Source organism: Barbus barbus (genome assembly GCF_936440315.1).
Source record: "Barbus barbus genome assembly, chromosome: 9".
In the NCBI taxonomy this organism is placed as follows: domain Eukaryota; kingdom Metazoa; phylum Chordata; class Actinopteri; order Cypriniformes; family Cyprinidae; genus Barbus; species Barbus barbus.
The window spans coordinates 14,352,792-14,375,811 of NC_136737.1; the positions used below are offsets into that span (position 1 = coordinate 14,352,792).

The 23,020-nt window shown below is 38.5% G+C and overlaps 1 protein-coding gene across 3 annotated transcripts in view; it reads left to right on the forward strand.

Moving 5' to 3' along the window:
• Window positions 1-23,020, forward strand: part of LOC306875562 (histone-lysine N-methyltransferase, H3 lysine-79 specific-like) — a 29,210-nt gene that overhangs the window by 2,806 nt on the left and 3,384 nt on the right. Inside the window, exons 2-26 of one of the 3 annotated variants that reach the window (XM_079426219.1) lie at window positions 6,305-6,348; window positions 6,438-6,512; window positions 7,329-7,392; window positions 7,464-7,692; window positions 10,807-10,901; window positions 11,009-11,071; window positions 11,176-11,231; window positions 11,374-11,453; window positions 11,842-11,910; window positions 12,649-12,755; window positions 12,986-13,027; window positions 13,126-13,218; window positions 14,658-14,892; window positions 14,989-15,102; window positions 15,232-15,323; window positions 16,566-16,667; window positions 16,777-16,914; window positions 17,045-17,170; window positions 17,712-18,160; window positions 18,232-18,478; window positions 18,577-18,649; window positions 20,477-21,036; window positions 21,122-21,330; window positions 21,425-21,489; window positions 21,572-22,171. In XM_079426219.1, coding sequence (XP_079282345.1) covers window positions 6,305-6,348; window positions 6,438-6,512; window positions 7,329-7,392; window positions 7,464-7,692; window positions 10,807-10,901; window positions 11,009-11,071; window positions 11,176-11,231; window positions 11,374-11,453; window positions 11,842-11,910; window positions 12,649-12,755; window positions 12,986-13,027; window positions 13,126-13,218; window positions 14,658-14,892; window positions 14,989-15,102; window positions 15,232-15,323; window positions 16,566-16,667; window positions 16,777-16,914; window positions 17,045-17,170; window positions 17,712-18,160; window positions 18,232-18,478; window positions 18,577-18,649; window positions 20,477-21,036; window positions 21,122-21,330; window positions 21,425-21,489; window positions 21,572-22,171 — 4,027 coding nt within the window. The remainder of the gene's footprint in view (window positions 1-6,304; window positions 6,349-6,437; window positions 6,513-7,328; window positions 7,393-7,463; window positions 7,693-10,806; window positions 10,902-11,008; window positions 11,072-11,175; window positions 11,232-11,373; window positions 11,454-11,841; window positions 11,911-12,648; window positions 12,756-12,985; window positions 13,028-13,125; window positions 13,219-14,657; window positions 14,893-14,988; window positions 15,103-15,231; window positions 15,324-16,565; window positions 16,668-16,776; window positions 16,915-17,044; window positions 17,171-17,711; window positions 18,161-18,231; window positions 18,479-18,576; window positions 18,650-20,476; window positions 21,037-21,121; window positions 21,331-21,424; window positions 21,490-21,571; window positions 22,172-23,020) is intronic. The other 2 variants (XM_079426220.1, XM_079426221.1) reach the window with 2 other exon arrangements.

The window sequence follows — 23,020 nt, forward strand, 5'->3', positions numbered from 1 at the left end:
AACTTATACAGTAGCCTATAACAAACGTATTAATTTATTCTGTTTATTTATGGAAAAATTGCGATGCAGCCTCATATGATTACTTTAGAACTTTAAAAAGGCAACGGTTAAATTTAAATGAGCACAGATGAGAAGAAAAGCGGAGCGAGTTAGTGAAGACGCGCTGAATGACGCACATTCGCCACTAGAGGCCGCTGCCGTTACCCCGGTAACCCAGTAAACAAATCAGCTGCGCTACTTTCCTAAAACTGTGTAAATAATGTTTCACACTCACAGTCATTTAGATATTTATATTCGCTTTAGTCTTCACAATAGCATCAAATAATTCTTACTTAAAGACTTAATGAGCTATTTATTTTCAAACATTTTTTCTAAGCTAAAACATGGCCCATCCACTGATCTATAATAGAGAACAGTGGGCCTATCTATATATCAACGGCTGATTCGTTATTATTGTTCAGTAACACAAGGTCCATTAGTTAACATGAAAAAAACAATGACTGCATTTATTAATAATGCTATCTTAATTTCAACTTTTAATAATACATTATAAAATCAAAAGTTGTCTTAATATAATTCAATGGAGCTAACATTAACTAACATAGTTGTATTTTTTATTAATCAACATTAACAAAGAATATTAACTACTGCAACAATTAGCTATTGCATATTTTTAGTTAATGTTAACCTGCTTTAATGTTAACAAATGGGACCTTACTTACCTATTGTTCTTTCGTTCATTTGAACAATCTTTTGCACTCTAATCTTGAAACACTTGTTTACTTTATATTTTTATGTATTTTTTAATTTTTGTAATTAAAATTTATGTAATTAAAGTCTTTTAGTAAATTATTTTTAATAAAGTGATTTAACCTGTTAGGAGGACAACACTTTTTTTTCACTTAGAAATTATATATTGTGATTTAAAAACAAAAACATATACCGTGACAAAAGCTTCAATGATTATTGTGAAAATGTTATACCGACACAGTTTAATAGGATTATAACTAATTACATAATTAGCCTATTAAATAGTGTCTGAAGTAAAATTATTTAAAAACCTTGTGTACTTTCTGTATTCTGATAAATTAAATAATTGTGCTTGTAAATGTCTCTTTGTATCCCCTTATTAAGCTAAAACACCTAATTTGAAAAATTTGCATTGCGCCCCTAAATTTTTTTAATGCGCTCCTAAATGTTTTGACTTAGGACCACATGTGCTCCTTGGGGAAAAGGTAAGCGTCAAGCCCTGTGGTGTGGAGGCTCTTAAACGCTGTAGCAATGCCCTGGCAACCACCCAAAACGCCCTAGCATTTTGGCGACAAGCTGTTTTCCATTTACATTTTCTGTGTTGCTACAATTATTGTGCCCTAAATGGTGTCAAAAAGGCTTGTTTGGAGTCGTATCATCCATTCTGAGTCAGACACTGTTCCTCTGTGTTGTTTCTGAAAGCGTTGTACAGTCATTGCACATGTACAGTAATCATAACACACAGATTCCACACTGTGACTAACTCCAGTGATGCTGAGCTCATGAACCGGTTGACAGTGGGACGAGACCCCCCATAAAACACGCATATACACTGCTATTTACCCTGTTAGAGCAGGCAGTTTGAGTAATATTGAGGACCTAAGAGACGAGGAAATGTCTTCATATTCAGTGTAACTAAAGAAAATACAAGACGAGGTTATTTATTTGAATATTTTATTATGAGAACGTGTTCGGAAAGTCCTCGCGTCATTTGAAAGTTCACATTTCTCACGCCACCAAAGTTGCCAACGCTGTTTCGGTCATAGACGGAAATGGGGGGGTGCAGATCAAAGCCTGTGGTTTCCACAGAAACGGCTGTCTCATTTGTTCCGCCCAACGTTTAATATACTACGATTCATGCTCTTTTTACACAAACCGAGAATGTGGGTTTTTCAGAAGCGTAGGTTATTTTCAGAGCTGCTGCATCACTGAAAACTCCAGTCTATTTCGTTTATGTCACTCAGCTAGTAGTGTAGTAGTCATGACCTCAGCCGTTTTACTGACTCGCTTGGCATCAGATCACTTCCGTCTTTGACTTTGGCTGATAAGGGATGGATGCCCCACCTACTGAGAGCCATATTTCTGACCTGCTGTTGGGTAAACAGAGTTACAGAGCGCCCGCGTTTGGTGAGCTGTAGATGTGCCTTGCAAATTTTTGTTTAGGGAGGGGCGGATTCTGTTAATTAGGGAGTCTGGGCGGTGGTTATCCACATTCACTGGCGATTTAGACTTCCCTTAAAGGAAAAGTTCATTTGGTCACCTTCATGTTGTTCCAAGCCCATATGACTAGCTTTCTTCTGAGGAGCACAAAAAGAGATGTTTGGCAGAATGTTCGCGCTGCTTTTTTTTCTGTACAGTAAAAGTGAATGGAGATGCACCGCTTTTTTTTTTACTCGTATTAGCCAGTTATTTTATTAAAAATATACAGCACGACCAGTGTAGCCTGATTCCCAAACAAATGACTCTTTATTCTTTTTAGTGAATCATAAATATACCGAGTTACCAAGTGTAGACTGATTCCCGAAACAAATTATTTTTACGAGCCGGTTCTTGTTACTAATTCTTTCGTTTAATAATCTTATTGTCGTCTCGTCTTAGTCCTGGGAAAAAAGCTTGTCAACGAACATTTTTCGTCATAGTTTTCGTTAACGAAATTAACACTAGTGTAGTCTGATGAATACAAATGACTTTTTGATTGCGTCTAGTGAAACAAAAATATTCTGCTCTGTAACTGGATTCATGAAACAAATGACTTTTTATGAGCCAATTCTTTTTAGTGAATAAAGAACATGTAGCCTACATGTAGGTTCTATTAATGAACAGTTTTTAGAAGACTATTTGAATCTAGCTGTCATTTACAGCATTTGAAGAAAGAATTTCTTTCATGTACATTTTATCTGAACTGTTCCAAACTGAATCAAGAGCTTGTGAATGCCTTACCCAAGTCTCCATTCACATTCATTGTATGGAAAAGAGCAGCATGCACATTCTACAAAACCTCTTCTTTTGTGCTGCTCAGAACAAATAAAGTCATACAGGTTAGAAACATTACACAAGTGAATAAATGATGACTAAATGCTCATTCTTGGGCGAATTAACCCGAAGTGCTGTTTTCTTCTCCCTGCTTTAACATTTCTTGCTTTTATTCGAGGTTACAGTGGGTTTTACAAAGGACCAAAAGCTCTCCATTCATTCGAATCTTGTTTTTCAGAGACTCAATCGAGTGATTTTTTTTCATCTCCCGCTGTTGCCGGCTCCTTGTCCACTAGCGTCCCATTTTGCCTCACGGCTTCACATTGTGCTCTGAACAAAACCATCCCACTCACCTGTGGTGGGAGGAAGGAGAGGGTTTTTATCGAAAACTGAACTTCACTGTTTTCTGTCTTCCCTACGCTCCTGTAACCTACGTATCCGGCCACATTTACATCCCATGTTTGGAAACTGGCCTGTAATTGCTTCCATACGAAAGCGTCAATTCCTTGGCTACAAAATGATTCATTCGGAGTACGAGGAATTACAATCGAACACACCTCACAGTTCGAACGTTACGACCCGGTTAAACCCGTTAATACATAAAGGTGTGGCGTTTTGCCACCCTGCCAAAACGAACAGTTGTGCAGTGAGGATGAGTGTTCACGAGGCGTGTTTTTTTTTTTTTTTTTTTTTTTTCACCTCCCTCCGTGAGTCACATCAAGGGTGCGTGAGGTGAACGAAGAGTCCGTTTTTGTGCTCGTGAGTCAAGCCTGCTCGTGACCGAGGGCTGTCGTGCTTTATTTTTTGCTCTCTGTCATCCTCCCCTCCTTTCCTCTGGATATTTTTAGCTGTGGCGCTGGTGTTGCTGTGCGCCGGAACATCCCGTACACGCGCGGCGCCCCCAACCCCTCCTCTCGAGCAGCACGATGCACTGAATTGTCTGCTTGTGCATGTACGCACTCTGCCATCTGTCTTAGCATTTGCATTTAACGCAATATTGAAATAACACCGCATTCCTACTTTAAATGAGTGCCCTTGTTTGGCCTCAGACTATGGTTGCATTATTTCCCAGTCCTGTGACACCGCCTCAGAGCTGCAGGGGTGGGCAGAAGAGCACGAGACCTGCCGTACATGCAGCTGAGTGGGAAAACGGCTAGGAGGAGCTTAGCGAGGCAGAGGAGCCCAGCAGCGGCACACTCAGGCAGGCAGAGGGCTTCTCAGGACTCTGTTGACGGAAAGTGGGTCACTGGGTCAGGCAGCAGCAGAGCTCCAGCGGCAGGCCGAAGCGAGTTCGGCGGGGGTCACATCCACATGTTAGACACAATCCGGGGTTAAATAGCCTTGATAATTAGTCATAAGCCCCTTTCACACAGAGATTCCGGAAAATACACGGGTAATGTGTTCCGGCAATTGTTCCCGGGTCTTTAGATTTGCTGCATTCACACTGCCAGTGATTTTCCCTTTACGGCATTTATCCGGCTTTTGTTCACACAGCGCTCGTTCCGGGACTGAACCCGGCAATGTTACTAGGTCCCCAACCCGGGATTGGTCCCGGAATCAATCCCGGGTCATGGTTGCGTTCACACAGAAGGCACTCTGGCAATTTTCCGGCAATGTTCCGGGACCAACGTGCAGTGTGAAAGGGGCTATATTGACCTCGGAGCTCTTAAAGGGCCAGAGTTACGTCTTTTTAAGTGCAGCACAGTCATGTGTGATGGCTTTCGGGCCTTGTTTATGTGTACAGCAACAATTTTGATAATTGAAGTATAAAAAATATAATGCGTATTAGACAGAAATTAGTAATGTTGCTACTGTTGCCTTGTGGGCCGTTGTGCTTCGGCTGATCTAAGTTCGAGTCCTGCCTCACGGGCCTTTCCTGATCCCATCCTCCTCTCTCTCCCACTTCACTTCCTATCCACCTACCGTCCTATCTAAATAAAGGCATAAAATGCCAAAAATAAATCTTAAAAGAGAAATGTTGCTACTAACTGAAATGTTGCTAAAATAATTTATGAAGAGAAAAATCCTTGTAAATGTTTAATATACCAAGTTGGTTATTTGACAAGCTGAAATAAAATATTATATCAATATAAGGAAATGCATAAGCTTAAACTTGAACAAAAATGAGAAAAGTTGCCACTAACTAAAATAACTTTTGAATTGCTAAAATTATTTAAACTAAAGCTGAAATAAAAAATAAAAAACTAATTTAAATAAAATCAATATAAGAATGAAAAACTTGAACTTAAAAATTATGAATGTTGCAACTAACTGGAATAAGTTTTCGCTAAACAACTAAGTACTAAAATTACTAACACTGAAATTAAAATGAATTAAAACTAAATAAGTTAGTAATAATAGAAAATACAAAAAAAATAATACAAATGACAAAAGCACATAACAAAAAGACTACACTTATAATTAAAACTGGTAAAATAAACACACAAGCTGATTAAAAATATTAATGAATACTGCAATAGTATATAAATTATACCAAAATAACACTTAACATATTACTCGGATAAAAAAGTGACATTTCACTGCTGGTTATACCCTGTATAATTGTGTATGTGACAAATAAAAAATCTTGAAAAAATAAAATACAAAAATGCCAAAAGCACGTCACAAAATAACAATTACTAAAACTAAAATAAAAATGAAAATTGGAAATATAAAAATAAAAGCTAATTCAAAATATTAATATTATGTCGGCGCCGATATACAATGGCGTTGCGCTATGGGCGTTACTACTTCGAATCACGACTTGAGAACCTTTCTCGATCCCACTCGCATCTCTCTGCCACTTCACTTCCTGTCAGCTCTGAACTATCCTATCATAATAAAGGCAAAAATGCCAACAAAATTATGCTACAATAGTATATAAATAATACTTAAAGAACGCTGTAACGTATGACTTGCTGCTTTTTACATGTTTTGTAAATGGGGCCCATTTTCTTTTGCACGCACAACTTTTATGCTAAGATTATGCTGTGCATATACTGTAACACACAGGATCAATGTCGGCTTATAATGACATAATGTACTTATCCAGCCGTGTGTGCTCGATAAACTGCTTGAAGGCACACTGGCTGCTGTGTGGGCAGGAATGTGCTACAGTTGTGATCTGTGACCCGTCACAAACTGGAAAGGTCAAGACTCTGTTGTAGTTGTAGAAGCTTGTTTCTTGTAGATGGATAACTACACGCCACATGCCGAATGAGTAGTCTGGCGAGTAAGTAAAACATGAATTTTGGACTTTGCTTAACTCTTTCATCTCCACAAATTTCTTTCATCTCCACAGGATAAACATCATGATGCTGCACATGAAATCATCGAAACTATTCGGTAAGTCCTTTGGTTTGATTTTGCTCTTGTGTTTGACTGCTCTGCGAGTTTTATGTGCATAATTAAAACATGACTCTTTCTTTGTCTAGCTGGGTCTGTGAAGAGATCCCAGATCTTAAGCTGGCCATGGAGAACTATGTTCTTATCGACTACGACACCAAGAGGTGAGGGAATTGTCACAAATTGGTCTCATAAGATTGAGACGATTAGGTATCATTGGAAAATGACGCCTAAAAGTAAGTAGTAATAATAACAACAAAATTTAATAATAATAATATTTGATTTAATTATATTACATCTGTTTATTTATAATAATTGTTTAATTATTAGTTTAATTGTAAGTAGTTCATAATAATTATTGTTTTTATTTAAAGTATAAATTTATTATCATAATTACTATTATTAAAAATGGCATTTGTATGCTAATGAAACAATTAAATACAAGTTTTGTGAAAGATATGAAATGAGAATTCACAAACTATTACAAATGAAATACTTGTAATTACACTCTTAATTTGTAATTTAGAATATTTAACTGAAATATCATGCATCAGTTTCAGTTGTACTATGATTGCTAGTTAAATGAAAGTTGATATTATGAAATAACAAGCTTCACAGAATATTACAAATTAAATGACGATTTATCACTGTTTAATGTTTTCTTTTATTGTATTCTTTTTAATATTTTATTGTATTCTATTTAATATAAATTTTTAGTAATTTTGTAAAAGTTGATATGAATTGACAAAAGCTTCACACAATATTACCAATTAAATATTTTAAACTTATTTCTACTTAATTTTAAATATATTAAATATTTAATGAAAGTGTGATGAATCATTGATTTTATTAAAAACAGTCCAAATAGGATATATTAGCTGGAATGTATTGCTACTCTTTTGCTTCTCTTGTATCTGAGAACAGCCTCATTGTTTATTATGAGATAACAGATTTCATTGGTAATTTTGGTTTTCTTGCAGCTTTGAGAGTATGCAGAGGCTATGTGATAAGTACAACAGAGCCATTGACAGCATTCACCAACTGGTACGTCAAGTCTTTTTGCGAAATACTGATTTTATTTTTTTCAAACGTGTAAAACTGTTTGTGTGTTGCAGTGGAAAGGGACCACCCAACCCATGAAACTCAACAAGCGGCCTTCCAACGGCCTGCTGCGTCACATCCTGCAGCAGGTCTACAACCACTCCGTCACCGACCCAGAGAAACTCAACAACTACGAGCCGTTCTCTCCCGAGGTGTACGGAGAGACCTCCTTCGACCTGGTGGCTCAGATCATTGATGAGATGGAGATGATGGAAGACGACACCTTCGTGGATCTGGGCAGTGGTCAGTAACATTTGTTATTGAAGGCCTATTCTGTGGTGGCCCTGAAGTGCAAATTAAATTCACAAATCAGAAAGCTCAACGGTGAATTGAAAAACACTGCAAATTCGCTACCATAATTGGTTTAAACAAGTCTTGTTTAGCAGTTTAAGATCAAAAGTTCAGCAAAAATGCAGTTAATTGGAAAACTCAAGAAAATTCATGACCATAATTGATATAAACGGATCTTTACTAGTAGTTTAAGAGTGAATTTCCATCCATAACAGCTATTCGGAAAATGTAACTGCAAAACACAGTAGCACAGTAGCATTACCACAAGTATAAACAGCCCTTGAGTTGCAGATTAAAGGCAGGGTAAGTGATTTGGTTCAAAAACATTTTTTGTTGTGCTGATTAAGTCTCTTCCCATCCCGCTACCAAACACTAAGTGGTCTAAATGCATTTATATGTGTTTATATAATCTGTGGAAGATGTAGGACCATAAAACATTCGTCCAATCATCTCTCTCGGCCCGAGGGCTGTGATAGGCTGTCCTACCTGCCTGTTAACATATGTATTTGCAGGGCTCGCAAAATTGCTAGCCCGACGTCCCGGGGCTATTGTGTTTTCCTTTCGGCTATCAAAATGTATCACTGCCCTGCCCGACGGGCTATCTTAAAATACAGGGCTCCCACGCAGTGTTCCCTCTAAGCTGAGCGCGACCACGCAGAAGAAATAATGTGCCTCGTGCACACAAAAATTAGTTGGGAAGCCATTTGATTGAATGCTGCAGTAAAAGGGAAAGAATAGCAATGCTCGGGCAAACCGCTATAGAGCTGATGTCACGACAGTTCGAGCCAGTGAATGTGGTTAACCGGTTTCATAGAAAGAGAAAGATATGCACCAAATGAGTCGCTGTAGAAAGTGAATACTTCAGTGGTTGCGGTGCGCTCAACAGGAGAGACAACACAAACGCAGTGACATGTGAAATAAAACGTCCTCATGTATTAAAGAAGAGTGGCTTGATTAAGTGCTGGAAATAGAGGAGGATGGGTAACAAAACTCTGAAACATGTTCAGTCACACAAGAGTATTGTACAAACTGTACTTCATAACCATGTTTAGACCGCTATAGAAGAATGTTCACTTTTTATATTTAAATGACAGATCTCAGCTTAAGTTTGGCTTCAGTTTGTATTCTATTCTATTCTATTCTATCAGTTTAAATCGTTTGTTTTGATAATATATTATGTTAGGGCTATATTATAAACCTGATAAATAATTGACCTTGTTTTTGAGTTTTTGACTTTGAGTCTCTTGCTCATCAAGGCTGTATTCATTTAAAAATACAGAAAAACAGTGATAAAGTGAAATATTATTGCAATTTCTAATATTGGTTTCCTATTTTAATACCTATACTTTAAAATAGCATTTATTTCTGTGATCAAAGCTGTATTTTCAGCATCATTACTCATTACATCCTTCAGAAATCATTCTAATATGCTGATTTATTATCTATTATCTTTATTATCTATTTATGATCAGTGTTGAAACTGTTGAGCTGCTTAATATTTATTTGGAACGTGTTACTTTTTTCTTTGATTAATAAAAAGTTTAAAAGAACAGCATTTATTCAAAATAGAAATATTTTCTAACAATAGAGGTCTTTACCATCAATTTTATCCATTTAACACATCCTTGCTGAATAAAGTTTATTGAACTTTCTTTAAAGTAAGTTAAGTAAAGAAAGTAAAGTATCTTTAAAAATGAAAGAAAAACATTTCTGACCCCAAACTTTTGAATAGTTTATATTGTATCAAAAATCTCTATTTTGACTAAACACTGTTCTTTTTAACTTTTTATTTTTAAAAAATATCACAGGTCCCAAAAAACTGTTTCCAACATTGATTAAAAATCAGCATATTAAAATGACTTCTAAAGGATCATGTGACTCTGAAAATACTGCTTTGCTTCACAGGAATTAATTACATTTTAAAGTATATTAAAATAGAAAACATTTATTTTAATTTGCAATATTTCACAATATTATTTTGTGAAATAATATTCAGTATTTTTTATCAAATAGATACAGCCTTGATGAGCATAAGAAACTTCTTTAAAAAACTTTATTGATCCAAACTTTTGAACTGCAGTGTATTGTACAGTAAAAATATTTTCTCAGGTAAACTAAAATATACATCATTTATTTACATCAAGGGTCAAATCAAATATAAATAGCACATTAAAGTTAAAAGTTACACACTTTTTTGTGTGCATGCTGTACAGGTCTGGTATAAAGAATGCTTTTGCTCAGGTGCCCGATATGTCCGCCCAATAGAGCAAAGTTTTGCTCAGCAAGAAAAAAAATGAGAGGGAACATTGCTCCCACGGGTCCTTAAATTTGATACAACGAAACTGAAGAGTTTTTAAGGCCTTAGACAGTTTTAAGAAATAATTTTTCAAATTGCCTTAAATTAAGAATTCTGCAGATACCTGTCTTTCCTTGATATTCGTTGATATTTGTGTATTGAAAATGTTTTTGATTGACATTTATGGTCTTTATTTTATTAAATTAATTTTCGGGCTACCAAAATCTGAAGAGTACCTGCCCGAAGGGCTACCAGGGATTTAGAAAATGTGCATACCTTCATGCACCCTGTTCACACAAACATGATACGTCATCAGTGCGTTCCATTACACTATTGCAGAGAATGAAAGGTGTTATTATTGTAATATTACGCGCCTTGTACTGTAATGTTTTCTCACCGGTGAATGAGATGTGAGGTAATCAGACAGCGTTGCATTCAACCCTCCACCAACACCGTCTCTCATCATGTCACTGGTTAACCTCTGCTCCGCCTGTGCGCGTTCATGTGTTTTGGAGGAAGGGTGGCTTTGGAGAGTAATTTGCAGGGAGGGTGAGATCTTATGTGTTCAAAGCTAGCTTGCTATTGCTAGCCTCTCCAAAATCGCCTATCCTACCTTTTAAAATAATAAAAATAGAAGAGCGCATTGGAAAATGCAACTGGGAATCAGAAAACTGAAAATTCACCGCCATGTAAACAGGTCTTGATTTACCAATTTAAGATTGAAAGCTCATTTTATGTGACATACAATGTCATCTTGGCTTCATTTGCAGGAGTTGGTCAGGTAGTTCTGCAAGTCGCTGCAGCCACCAACTGTAAACACTACTACGGCGTGGAGAAAGCAGACATTCCAGCAACCTATGGAGAGGTACCAACAGGAAGCCAACATTAAACACTCCATATACACTCCAACCTCTTGACTCTGCCTCAAATTATATGTTTTGCACTGATATTTATGTCTGAATGTGTTTACAGTCAATGGACAGGGAGTTTAAGAGATGGATGAAGTGGTATGGCAAAAAACATGGCGAGTACACGGTAAGTGTGTTTGTTTATTGTTCAGATGTTATTACTTCATTGTTGTGATTGAAGGGATGATACGTACCCTATACGTACTGATGTTGTTTGGTCTTGTACGGCAGCTGGAAAGGGGAGATTTCCTTTCAGAAGAATGGAGAGAACGAATAGCCAACACAAGGTATGATCACAAACAGACTAGTTACTACCAGTTACCATTTTTCAGATTAGTGAGTTTTTTTTTTTATTGTCATAATTTCTTCAACCATTTGCATGTTGCTTATGTCTTGTATAAGTCTATAGTCTGATGTGCTCTTTTACAGTGTTATTTTTGTGAATAACTTTGCCTTTGGTCCTGAGGTGGACCACCAGCTGAAGGAACGATTCGCCAACATGAAGGAAGGTACGTGGTGTCACGCGATTTAAAACAAGATGAGTAGGGCTACACAGCCGATCAGTCAAATTGAAAAGCACGAGAGATGGTGTAATTCTTCATAATTTGTGTAAAATGTTTATAATCAATTCGAATCGCAATATTAATCACATTTGACCATTTTGTGCAGCCCTAACATGAAGTAAATAGCACTTGGCTGCTAACATTTGAAAAAGAAAGGGATCTGTGTCAGTGTAGCTCAAAGACACCTGTGTCAACATGTTCTTGACCTTTGACCCCAGTCAGGCTTGTTTTTTGGTTCGCGTTGATCTGCAGATGTTGAGGAGATGATATGTGTTTAGGTTTTCACCTCTCTATCTAACTTGGGAGTGCTTTGACTCAATTTAATCTCTTGTAGGTGGAAAAATTGTATCCTCAAAACCTTTTGCACCCCTTAACTTCAGAATAAACAGTCGAAACTTGAGTGGTAAGTATAAAACTTTGTATGTCAGGTTTCTCTTACAAAAGATGGTACTACTATACAATAACTGTCAGTAACTTTAAAGATATATTACTTTAGTACCATGGTAAAAGTAAACGTTAAGATACAGTTAACATTGTTTGGCGAAATTTCACAGGTTAAATCCAGTCATTCTGATAGGAATCTCCACTATCGTGAGTGGAAAAGTTGGTCATACATCTTAATGCAACTGTTTTTTTTGTGACAAATTTTACAGTGTCAATAATGTCGTATTGTATGTAGCACCACTCGCATAGAAGTCAAAACAAGCAGGTTTCTGTTGGCCAACGTGGCAAATTCGTGTGAAAAACCTGAACGCAATGCGAAATCTGCGCAGGAAGGAGTTTCACCTTTACGCGAAATTCCCAGATGTACAGAATTATACAAATTTTGCAGAGCAACGTAAAGGTTATTGCACACTGAGTCCGAAATTTTCGCATGCGTTTTTCATTTTTTTCGTATTAGTCATCCTTTCCTATCAAATTGCTTGCTACGGATGCGAAAATGCAGAGAATCGGACCTGATCCGATTTTTTTTTTTTTTTTTGATGGACGAAAGTTTCGGAGGCGGTGTGCAAACGTGATTGACACAACGTGAGGGCGTATTTATTTTTTAACGTGCAAAAATTTCAGACTCCGTGTGCAATGACCTTAAATATGACCACGCTTTTCCAATGTTTAATGCTCTTTATTGTGTTTCTTTAAGATATTGGCACAATAATGAGAGTAGTTGAGCTGTCCCCTCTGAGGGGATCGGTTTCGTGGACGGGGAAGCCAGTGTCATACTATCTGCATACGATAGACCGCACCATAGTAAGTGCTCTTTCATTTGTGTCACATTGGTTTCGTTGGTCCTCTTGGTGTACAGTGTGTCTCTTATTTGCATTAGGCATTATTGTCAGGCAAATGACGTTTTTCTCATTTGCTTTCTCGTGTCAGGCTTTCTCGTGTCACGCAGTCATCCAAAAATAAATTTCTTTGAGCATCACATGTACTGATATCTAACCAAACATCTTTTTTTTTTTTCTTTTTTTTTCCTGCAGCTTGAAAACTATTTTTCTAGTCTCAAAAATCCTAAACTCAGGGTAAGACTTGTTTGGTTCTCATGTTGTTTATGGGTTTTTGGACAAAATGTCAAGCTAGATCTCTTCCCACAACACATGCGGCTTGTTTTTGGTTCCAGGAGGAGCAGGAGGCAGCCAGAAGGCGCCAGCAGAAAGACAGTAAGGAGAATAAGAGCAACACCACCACCCCAACCAAGCCCAAGGAGCACAAGGTAGACCTACAGGAGTTACTTTACTTACTTACTTTACTTTTACTTTTGTCATTTAGCAGACGCTTTTGTCCAAAGCGACTTACAAATAAGAAAAAGTAACTAAAACTAAAAAGTTACAACTCTACCCACATATTTAAGAAAATAAAGAAATTAAATAAAATTAACACATGCATATAACAACAACATTTCAATAATAAACATATCAATGAAAAAATTCAATAAAAAGCTACTACTATCCCTTGAAACTTTAATTTTTTTATTAATTCATTTTGATATATAAATTTCTCAATTGATCTATTTTAATTACAATATTTTGTTTTCAATTCATATATTACTTTTTTGTTGAATTTCTGCCCAAGGTAGACAAACAGGAATAATTATTTATTTTAATTGTATATATTTATAAATTTATTTATTTATCTTTTTTTTTTTTCAAATGTTTCTTTATATACATGCATTTATAAATATATATATTTGAAATGTATTTATGAATTTATTTATAAATTTTCAATTTACATAATTTTACATTTATTTATTTAAAAAATATTATAAATTATTTTAATTTATTAATATTAATTTTGTTAAATCATTTAATTACAAATGCAATTAAACAATACATTTATTTAAAATATATTTATATATAAAAATATATAAAATATATTTATACATTTAGTTTATTTTAAATTTATTTACTTTTGTATTAGTATTTTAAATTATTTATTTATACATTTATTTCAAATATTGTATATCTGTTTAAAAATGTATGAATCTGTTTAACATTTTATTTTAAGTTTTTACTTTTCTATGAATTAAATTTCCCAAGGAGCACAATGTAGTTTATCTATTTCTTTATTCATTTGAAATCTATTTATGCATTTGTCTTAAGTGAAGTGAAGTGAAGTGACATTCAGCCAAGTATGGTGACCCATACTCGGAATTCGTGCTCTGCATTTAACCCATCCAACGTGCACACACACACACAGCAGTGAACACACACACACACCGTGAACACACACCCGGAGCAGTGGGCAGCCATTTTATGCTGCAGCGCCCAGGGAGCAATTGGGGGTTCGGTGCCTTGCTCAAGGGCACCTCAGTCGTGGTATTGAGGGTGGAGAGAGCGCTGGACATTCACTCCCCCCACCTACAATTCCTGCCGGCCGGAGACTCGAACCCGCAACCTTCGGATTACAAGTCCGACTCTCTAACCATTAGGCCACGACTTCCCCTTAAATTTCCATATTAATAAATATATTTATTTTACATTATTAATGTTTTTAATTACATTTCTGCTTAAGGAGCACAAGGTAGACCTACAGGAATCACTTTTATTTATGCATTCATCTATGTATTTTACGTTTATGCAATTGAAATGTATTTAAACTTAATACATTTAATTTACTTGTATTAATTAAAAATCCCTTTATCTTGTGCACCAGACGCTGCATGACTCTGGTGGTGAAGAGGAGCGCTCAAACTCGCTTGTGCCAGTGAAACCGTCACCCAAACCCCGCCGGGCCAAACTGCTGCCCAGGAGCCGCAAGCTCGGCAACAGAAAGCGTGGCCGGCCTAAGAAGGCTGCCACTGCCACTGCAGCCGAGCGCAAGAGCAAGAAGAGCCAGAGCGCCCTTGATCTGCTGCATGCCAAGACCCTCTCAGCGGCCCCCTCTCAGGGTGAGACACTTACCTAAAACCGTCATGCCTTTGATGGCTATTTATCAGCATCAGTACCTTTTGACATTGACTTTTATGGTTTGGTTCAATCCGCAGATGCATACAGGTCACCTCAGAGTCCGTTCTATCAGCTACCTCCCAAAGTGCAGCATTATACATCAAGCCAGCTTCTCATGGGCCCCACTCCTCCAGGCCTGCAGGCTCTGCTCGGTAAGTTCTGCTCTCCTTTCATATTTAACATGAGGAGATCCATTTCAGTCCCACAGACATGCTCATGTATCTGCTCTAGTTACATAGTCAATCACCCAGTTAACGTAAACAGCCTTGGTCTTGCTCTAGATAACATGAAAGTCCAGTACCTGCAGTTCATGGCCTACATGAAGACACCGCAGTACCGGACCAACCTACAGCAAGCCCTTGAGCAGGAAAAGGTGAATCTGTCTCGGTGTGTGTGTGTGTGTGTGTATATATCACTAATGATAAACATTAATAACGATAAAATAATACAAACAAATGAATAAAACAAGTATTATAAATGAATTTATCAAGGAATATGTAATTATATATATATATGTGTGTGTATATATATATATATATATACACACACACACACACATATATATACATATACCATACACACACATATATATATATATATATATATATATATATATATAATTTATTTTAACTGTACATACTGTATTAATAATACTGTATTAATTAGTATTAATAATAATAAAAATGAATAAAATAATTATGATAATTGTTATGACTTAATTTTATTTGCTTAATAATAATACAAATAATAATGAATTGATTAGTGAGAAAATATTTTAGATACTTAAATATATAATTTTGTTCGTTATTTTTTACATTTTATTTTCAAAATATTTGTTTTATAATAACACTGCTAGTAGTAGAAATAATAATTAATGAGAAAACAAAGTATTTGTGTATATTTAAATATAGTATTTTTTGTTATTTATAAAGTATTGTGAAAATTATATTTTACTTTGTGTATACAAACACTAACAAAACTAAAAAATAAAATTTAAAATAATGTCTTTTTATTTGTGGATGTTCATTATTATAACAGTAATTTTGTCCACAGTTTTGTGAATTTGTGAGCTCAGAAAATATATGGATTTTATGGTTTTGTCATAACATTATTGTTTTTAATAATAATAGTAGTAATATTTAATTAGTGAGAAAATATTTTAGATATTTAAGTATATAAAATGTTATAATAAAAATGGTTTATTTTGTTTGTTTAATTTTTTTTTGTATTTTAAAAATGCCATGCATTTTAAAATATTTCTTTAATAACAATACTACAAGTAATAGAAATAATAATTCATTGAGAAAACAAAATATTTTTATATATTTAAATATAATTATTTTTGTTATTATAAATTATTGTGATTTTTTTCTTTATTTGTTTTGCTTTATAAACACTACTAAAAAGAAATTCAAATTAATTATTTAAATCATGTCTTTTTTTTTTTATTTGTGAATTTTCATTTTATAAATATAAGTGTCAAATATATTCTAATTTATTAACTAATTGGCAGTATTTTTTCCCCCTGCAGTTTTGTGAATTTGTGAGCTCAGGAAATATATGGACTTTATGGTTTTGTCATAACATTATTGTTTAACTTTTCTCTTGTGTACAGCTGAGACACACAGAACTGTCCGGTCAAGCCCAGCAGCTGCTCAACGCTTGTCACACTCATAAGGAGAGGATCAGAGACCTTTTCCAGTCCAAACTGGAGGAGGTAAGACTTGTTTCAGAACCTAGTGAGCTGCCTACCTAGTCAACACTTTCAGATCTGTGATATGTAGGCATCTGTGCTGAATGTAACTCCTCTGCTGCCCCTCTCACAGCTGGGCGTGAAAGCAGTGACTGTGGAGGACCTGGTACAAGCTCAGAAGGAGATCACAGCCCACAACATGCAGCTGAGGGAGCAGACCAAACAGCTGGAGAAGGACATGGAGGAGCTCCGCGATCAGAGCTTGGTGCTGGTGAGTGATCCACAACAAACCCTCATGTCCTGCCTCAACGGAGCAGAAGGATACTTATGATTCAGAAATGAAAGTTTCTGGCAGAAGTGGAACTGAACGCCCATTGATCGTATGTTTGTGTGTTTGTCAGCTGAAGGCTCGGTGTGAGGAGCTCAAGCTGGACTGGGGATCTCTGTGTTTGGAGACTCTGTTGAAAGAGAAAGCGGCTCTGCGGAAACAAATCTCAGAGAAACAGCGCCACTGTCTGGAGCTCCAGGTAGTCACATGCACATTTTTCTCAGTCAGCTCAGAGCTAAAAGGCCATTGCATATATACCATTGGTACAGTTGATGCTGTGGCATGCTGATCTTGGTGCTTGTGTAGGTTGCACTGGTTCAAACCTGGCCTGCAACATGGTAAAATTTAATTTTCCCTCTCTGGTCTTTAGTAATTTCCTGTTCCCCCACTATATCGGTCTCATACAGGCAGGTCGTACTAGGATGACAACCACACAGATTTTTTTTGTTGTTGTAACCCTTGTGTTTTACATGAATGGTTATGACAACGTGCACATGTCTGTACCATTTTCTAACCAATTAAACATCTAAAAAAATATCACAAAAAAAAATATATATATATATATAAGATTTTCTATTTTTCTTGCTTTTGTCTTGTCATAGACATGTTTGTAAATGTTCTGACAAAAGCTTGTTTACAGAAAACTGAACTAGCTCCTACAAGGATGTTTTTACCATGAGCAGTGTGGGTTGGCTGTGTCTGTGTTTACATCAACACCGCCCCCTGGTGTTTCTTTGCAGATCAGCATAGTTGAACTAGAGAAGAGCCAGAGGCAGCAAGAGCTCCTGCAGCTCAAGTCTTACAACCCGTGTGAGGAGTCCCCCTACCAAAAGGCCCTTCCTGGTCCAGAGCCCCGGCCCACACTGGTTTCCGACACCCCCAGACTCACCCCACACACCTCTGTGGGGCTCAATGGCCTCAGCCCCGAACTATCCATGAACGGCACAGCCTCACCGGGTTACGAGAGGGGCAGTGGCAGCGGAATGGGCAAAAACGAGCTCCTCACCCGCTACCTGCCCATTTCCCCTGACCACGAAATTGTGCCGCCCACCCCAGACTCAAGAACCAGGCAGCTAGGGCAACCCCTGCCCGACTACACCCGCTTCTCACCAGCTAAGATAGCCCTCCGCAGGCACCTCAACCAAGATTCGGCTGCCAATCAGTTTAGAGCCCTTGGCAACATCCACCGGTGGGTAAAATTAACACATTTAGTTGACTATGTACTTGTTGATTGGTCACTGATCACTCTGCTCTTTTCAGGGGTGACACCGGTGCGGTACCATGTCCAACTCTGGGATTAAAACATTCTTGCTTCTCACCCAGTTCAGCTGAAATTCAAGTGACCACCACACCCAAGAGCACAGATAAGGAAAAGAGCCCAGCTGCCCCCGGTGACACCATAACCAGTCTACCAATCAGCATCCCCCTCAGCACTGTGCATCCCAGCAAACTTCCTGTCAGCATCCCACTGGCCAGCGTGGTGCTGCCGAACCGTGCAGAAAGATTGGTATGGATCTGTGTGGGAGGAAGTCATGATATACAGTCTTGTGGGTGTTTTCTGCAAACATTTTAACAATTATTCAAGCTGTTGTTTTCTTTTGGCAGAGGAACACTCCTAGTCCAGTTTCGAACCTTGTAGGACAGAGCAATGGCAAGCCGCCTCTCACGCCTACCTCAGGTACAGTCCCGCTGCCTGCTTTGTTTGTCATAGATGATCTTAGCAGTTAGTTAGTGCTTGTAATTCAAACCATTACACTAGTAAACTTGACTTTTGCCACGTTTTGGAAGTCAGTATGAAATAAAATTGCACACTTAATTAAGCCTTTTCAAAAATCTTAAGTGTTTTTTTTAATGTGGCCTGTGGTGCTCACATGGGCAGTGTGTGTTTAATTCCAACTTGTGACCATTCCTGATCCAATTTTCCCCATCATTTCCTGTGCTTTCTTAATTTTTGTAATCAACTAAATTGGCAAAATGACCAAAGGTCTTTTTTTGACCACCTCCATCTTGGAACCACTTAACCAGGATTCCCGCTTTGGAAAACCTCTATGAGGAAGCCTCATTATAATTGTGTGATTTCTAGATAAGTCATGTAAATTAATAAAGTCTTAACGTTTTTATAATAAACTTTTTTTCGAGTTATTCCAAACTCTAATATTTTATCAGGTTGAAATTGTGAGCAAAAATTATTTTTAAAAAATCCTTATCCAGTTGGTGCCGATAGCCTCATGGGCATCGTGCGGACATACAGCGCTGTTGCACTACGGGCATCCTGAGTTTGAATCCCTGCTTGAGGACCTTTCGCGATCCCACCCCTTTCTCTCTCCCACTTCGCGTCCTGTCAACTCTAAACTGTCCTATCAAAATAATGGCAAAAACAACAAAAATAAATCTTAAAGGAGCAGTAGGAGATCTTGGAAAATGCTAACTTTAGCCTGATAGCGCTGAAAGCGTCCCACCCTCCCTGCAATTTGCTGTCCAAAGCCGCGCCCCCTGAATGTATATACACACACAAATCAGACAGAGACAACGTTACTACAATACATCATGTGTCATTCACCGGTGAGAGAACTTTGTAGCACAGTTACTAAAAGTACTACAAGACCAGGAAGGAATCAGAATCAGAACGAGATTTATTGAATAATAATAAAAGAATAACAACAAATAACCAAATAGGCAATGTACAAAGCAGCAAAAAACACAATATATAATATAGACAACTAAGGAAGATCAGGTTGTTGATGTTTGCCTCCCATTTACGCTTTGTCTGAACAGCGCACGTGAACACGCTGATGACATATCCTGTCTGCTCGAACTGGGTGCACAGAGCTATGCTGATACATACATTGACAGGCAGGTAGGAAAGTCAATCAGAATGCTCATTACGAGCATTTTGATTTGACGAACATTTCTTGGTCCTACGCCTGCCACAGAATATATAAATATAGGTAGACCAGCATAACACAATCCCAAACAAAATCCTGTCGTCCCAAATGTTTCTGAAAACAATCACCTATTGCGCCTTTAAATAAAAACAATGCTTATCCAGTAATTCACAAGTGACTGCAAAAGGCTTATAAATTCATTGGTTAAAAAAAGAAAATCTATCCCAATAGCCTCGTGGTTAGCGCTTCGACATACTGCGCTTGCGGCAACCCGAGTCTGATAGGTCTCGAGGTCCTTTGTCGATCCCGCTCCCCTCTCTCCACCCAGTGCTTTCCAGTCAGCTCTCTACTGTCTTGTCCCAGGCATAAAAACCCCATAAATATAAATAGAAGAACATTCAACTCTTAAAAAACATCTGGAGTTCTGAAATTTAATTCACAGAACCAACGAGTGTCCATATGTTTGAATGCGACTTTTGCATATTGTCATATTGACATTGGGGGGGGGGGGGGGCTGTAGTCATAAAGAGTTGAGAACGTCCAATCTAATCTAACATCATCCATTCATGTAGTTTATATACTTTAGTACTGTACTAAATCCAAAATCCATTTCCTCTTAGGGTATTCCTCCAGCTCAGGGTTGGTGAATGGCTCTCACTCCGCCATGCTGACTGAGGACCAAGACTGTGACGCTGCATCCCCTCCCCCTCACAGCACTCCCATCATGGGCCTTCAGCCTCGCAGCTCTGGCCTCAGTCCTGCGCTGTGCACCGGAGGCGTGCTGCAGTACGCTGATGGCCCACTGAGGCTTCCCCCCGAAGATGGCCATGACCGGCAGGGCCTCGAATCCGACACGGAGCCCTTGGACAGCGAGGCTCGTCGCCGTATCTTTTTCTCCTCGTCCTCTTCTTCCTCCTCGTCTTCGTCCTCCACAGGAGGCTCAAGGCTCCACCACGGGTCGGTAAAGCAAGGTCACCATCACAGTAAGCACCATCACCACCACCACCACCATAATCATCACTCTCCGAGCTCCCACAGCCAAGAGGGGCGGAAACGAGGGCGGCGGAAGCGCAGCTCCTCTGGGGCCATTCCCATTAGCGGATCCCCCAAAAGAAGGGCATTTCTGGGACTTGGCTGTTCAAGCCATTCTTCTGGATCACCGCTTAATATCAATTCAATGGTGAGCAGACCAAAAATGGTGTTTGTTGGTATTGCTCAAACTTACGATTGGCCTGAAATCAGACCCAAAATGTTTCTTTTACCAGGTGAACAACATAAACCAGCCTTTGGAGATCTCCGCCATCTCTTCCCCAGAGCAGTCAGGACGAAGCCCGTGCGGGACAGATCTAGATCAGCCTCCTGTGCTCAAAAGAGAGCGTCCCCTGGAGATCAACAACACAGGTCGTTATTCTTCCACCCCTAGTTCAGATGAAGAGGGTGCCAATTTTGCCCCGGACACCTCTAGTTCAAGCCGGTAATTGCTCTTTTCTTTCAAATCCAGTTCATTAATGTGTAAACTTTGCAGATCATCGAAAAGATGGTTGATGGACAACTGTTTTCTCTCTCAGAATTGAACGGAAAATCGCCACCATTTCCTTAGACCGAGATGGACCCATCAGAGATGTGGAAAGGGGTAAGTGTAGTGCATTTTGACTTATGGACATTTCACGTTCTGACTCCACTAGCTATTTATCATAGAACTTGGCATTTTACAGGCTCACAAGGACGTAAATCAGGTGCCAGTAGCGTGAGCAGTGAGGTATCATCTTCCTCCGGAGCCAGCAAGTGGAAATCCACCTTCTCCCCAATCTCTGACCCCAAGCCAACTCCTCCAGATCTCCGCCAAGGTGGCTCGCCTTTCGGTGTGGGGGCTTCCCGAGGCAGTACAGACTCCGACTCGGACCAGAAACCGCAGAGGAGAGGGGAACGTGAGCGTGAGCCTTACGGGAACTCAAACCTCTTCCTCAATCAGGATGGCGGCGGTTGCTCAGTCGTCAGTGCATCGGAGCGGCCGCTGCAGAAACAGAAATCGCGGGAGTGGGATCTGAAATCTGTAAGCGGATTGGCCAGCCAGAACCTCTTTATATCCGCCGCGGCCAGTGGAGGCATCTTAAGTGGGAAAGTGGGTGGGGCCGCAGTTTCCTCCGCCACCTCAGTGGGACAGTACTTCCCCCTGACTGGGGCTTCGGTCCTCCAGTCCTTATTTGGAGCTCAGACGCCTGGACCTCCCACCGGCGGAGCCCCCCGGTTGGTCAACGGACATTCGGCGCTCAGCAGTTTCTCCAGCGCCGGGCTGGCAGGGGGCGCTGCAGGAGGTGAGTTGAGTATCTTCTGTCTCTGTTTTCCGGTGAATATTGAGCTCATGGTCAGAACAGTCGCTTGGGTGTAGAGAAAAGGTAAGTAAAGTCCCAGCGCTGCCTCCTAGCCTGGCTCTCCCACACTGCTGACTGTGCAAAGGCTACAGCTACACACCTAGAGGAAATGACTGCAGTTTGTAATAAGGTGATTTTCACGGAAACATGTCCGACATATATTTCACCCCAAAATTGAAAAGGAGAAAGTATATGTATAATTAATTTACCAAGTTTAATTTAATTTTTCTCACTTAGTAAGTCTTTTTGCTGACTTATTTCTTCTTTTGATTTTGCTGTGAAATATAACATGTTCTTGACATGCTTTCTGGGATTCACCCAATGAAACATTTACTATTTGAATGCAAAACTTACAAAGATCAGGCATTTTAAATCATTTTCACTGGCCTTGATGGTATAAACTGCTGATTTAAAGGCCTGTGAAAATATGTTAGAGCTGTTAAGCTCTCTGTAGTTTATGAGATTGGCGAGAAACTCCTCTACTTTTATGGCTGTATTTCAAGCCTTCATATTTTCTCTGGGTGTTTGTTTTAATTGCAGGTCTTGTTTTTGGGTGTTGAGGCATTTCACTGTGTACCAGCACCTCACAATCCACAAAGATGAATTTAGTGACTTGAATAATCTGACTACCCTATAGATAGATGGATAGACAGATAGATAGAGAGGGTAGATGGATAGATGGATGGATGGATAGATAGATAGATAGATATAGAGGGTAGATGGATGGATAGACATTAAGTGGATTTGGATTCATATGGGGAAAAAATGGATGAATGGATACAGATAGTTTGA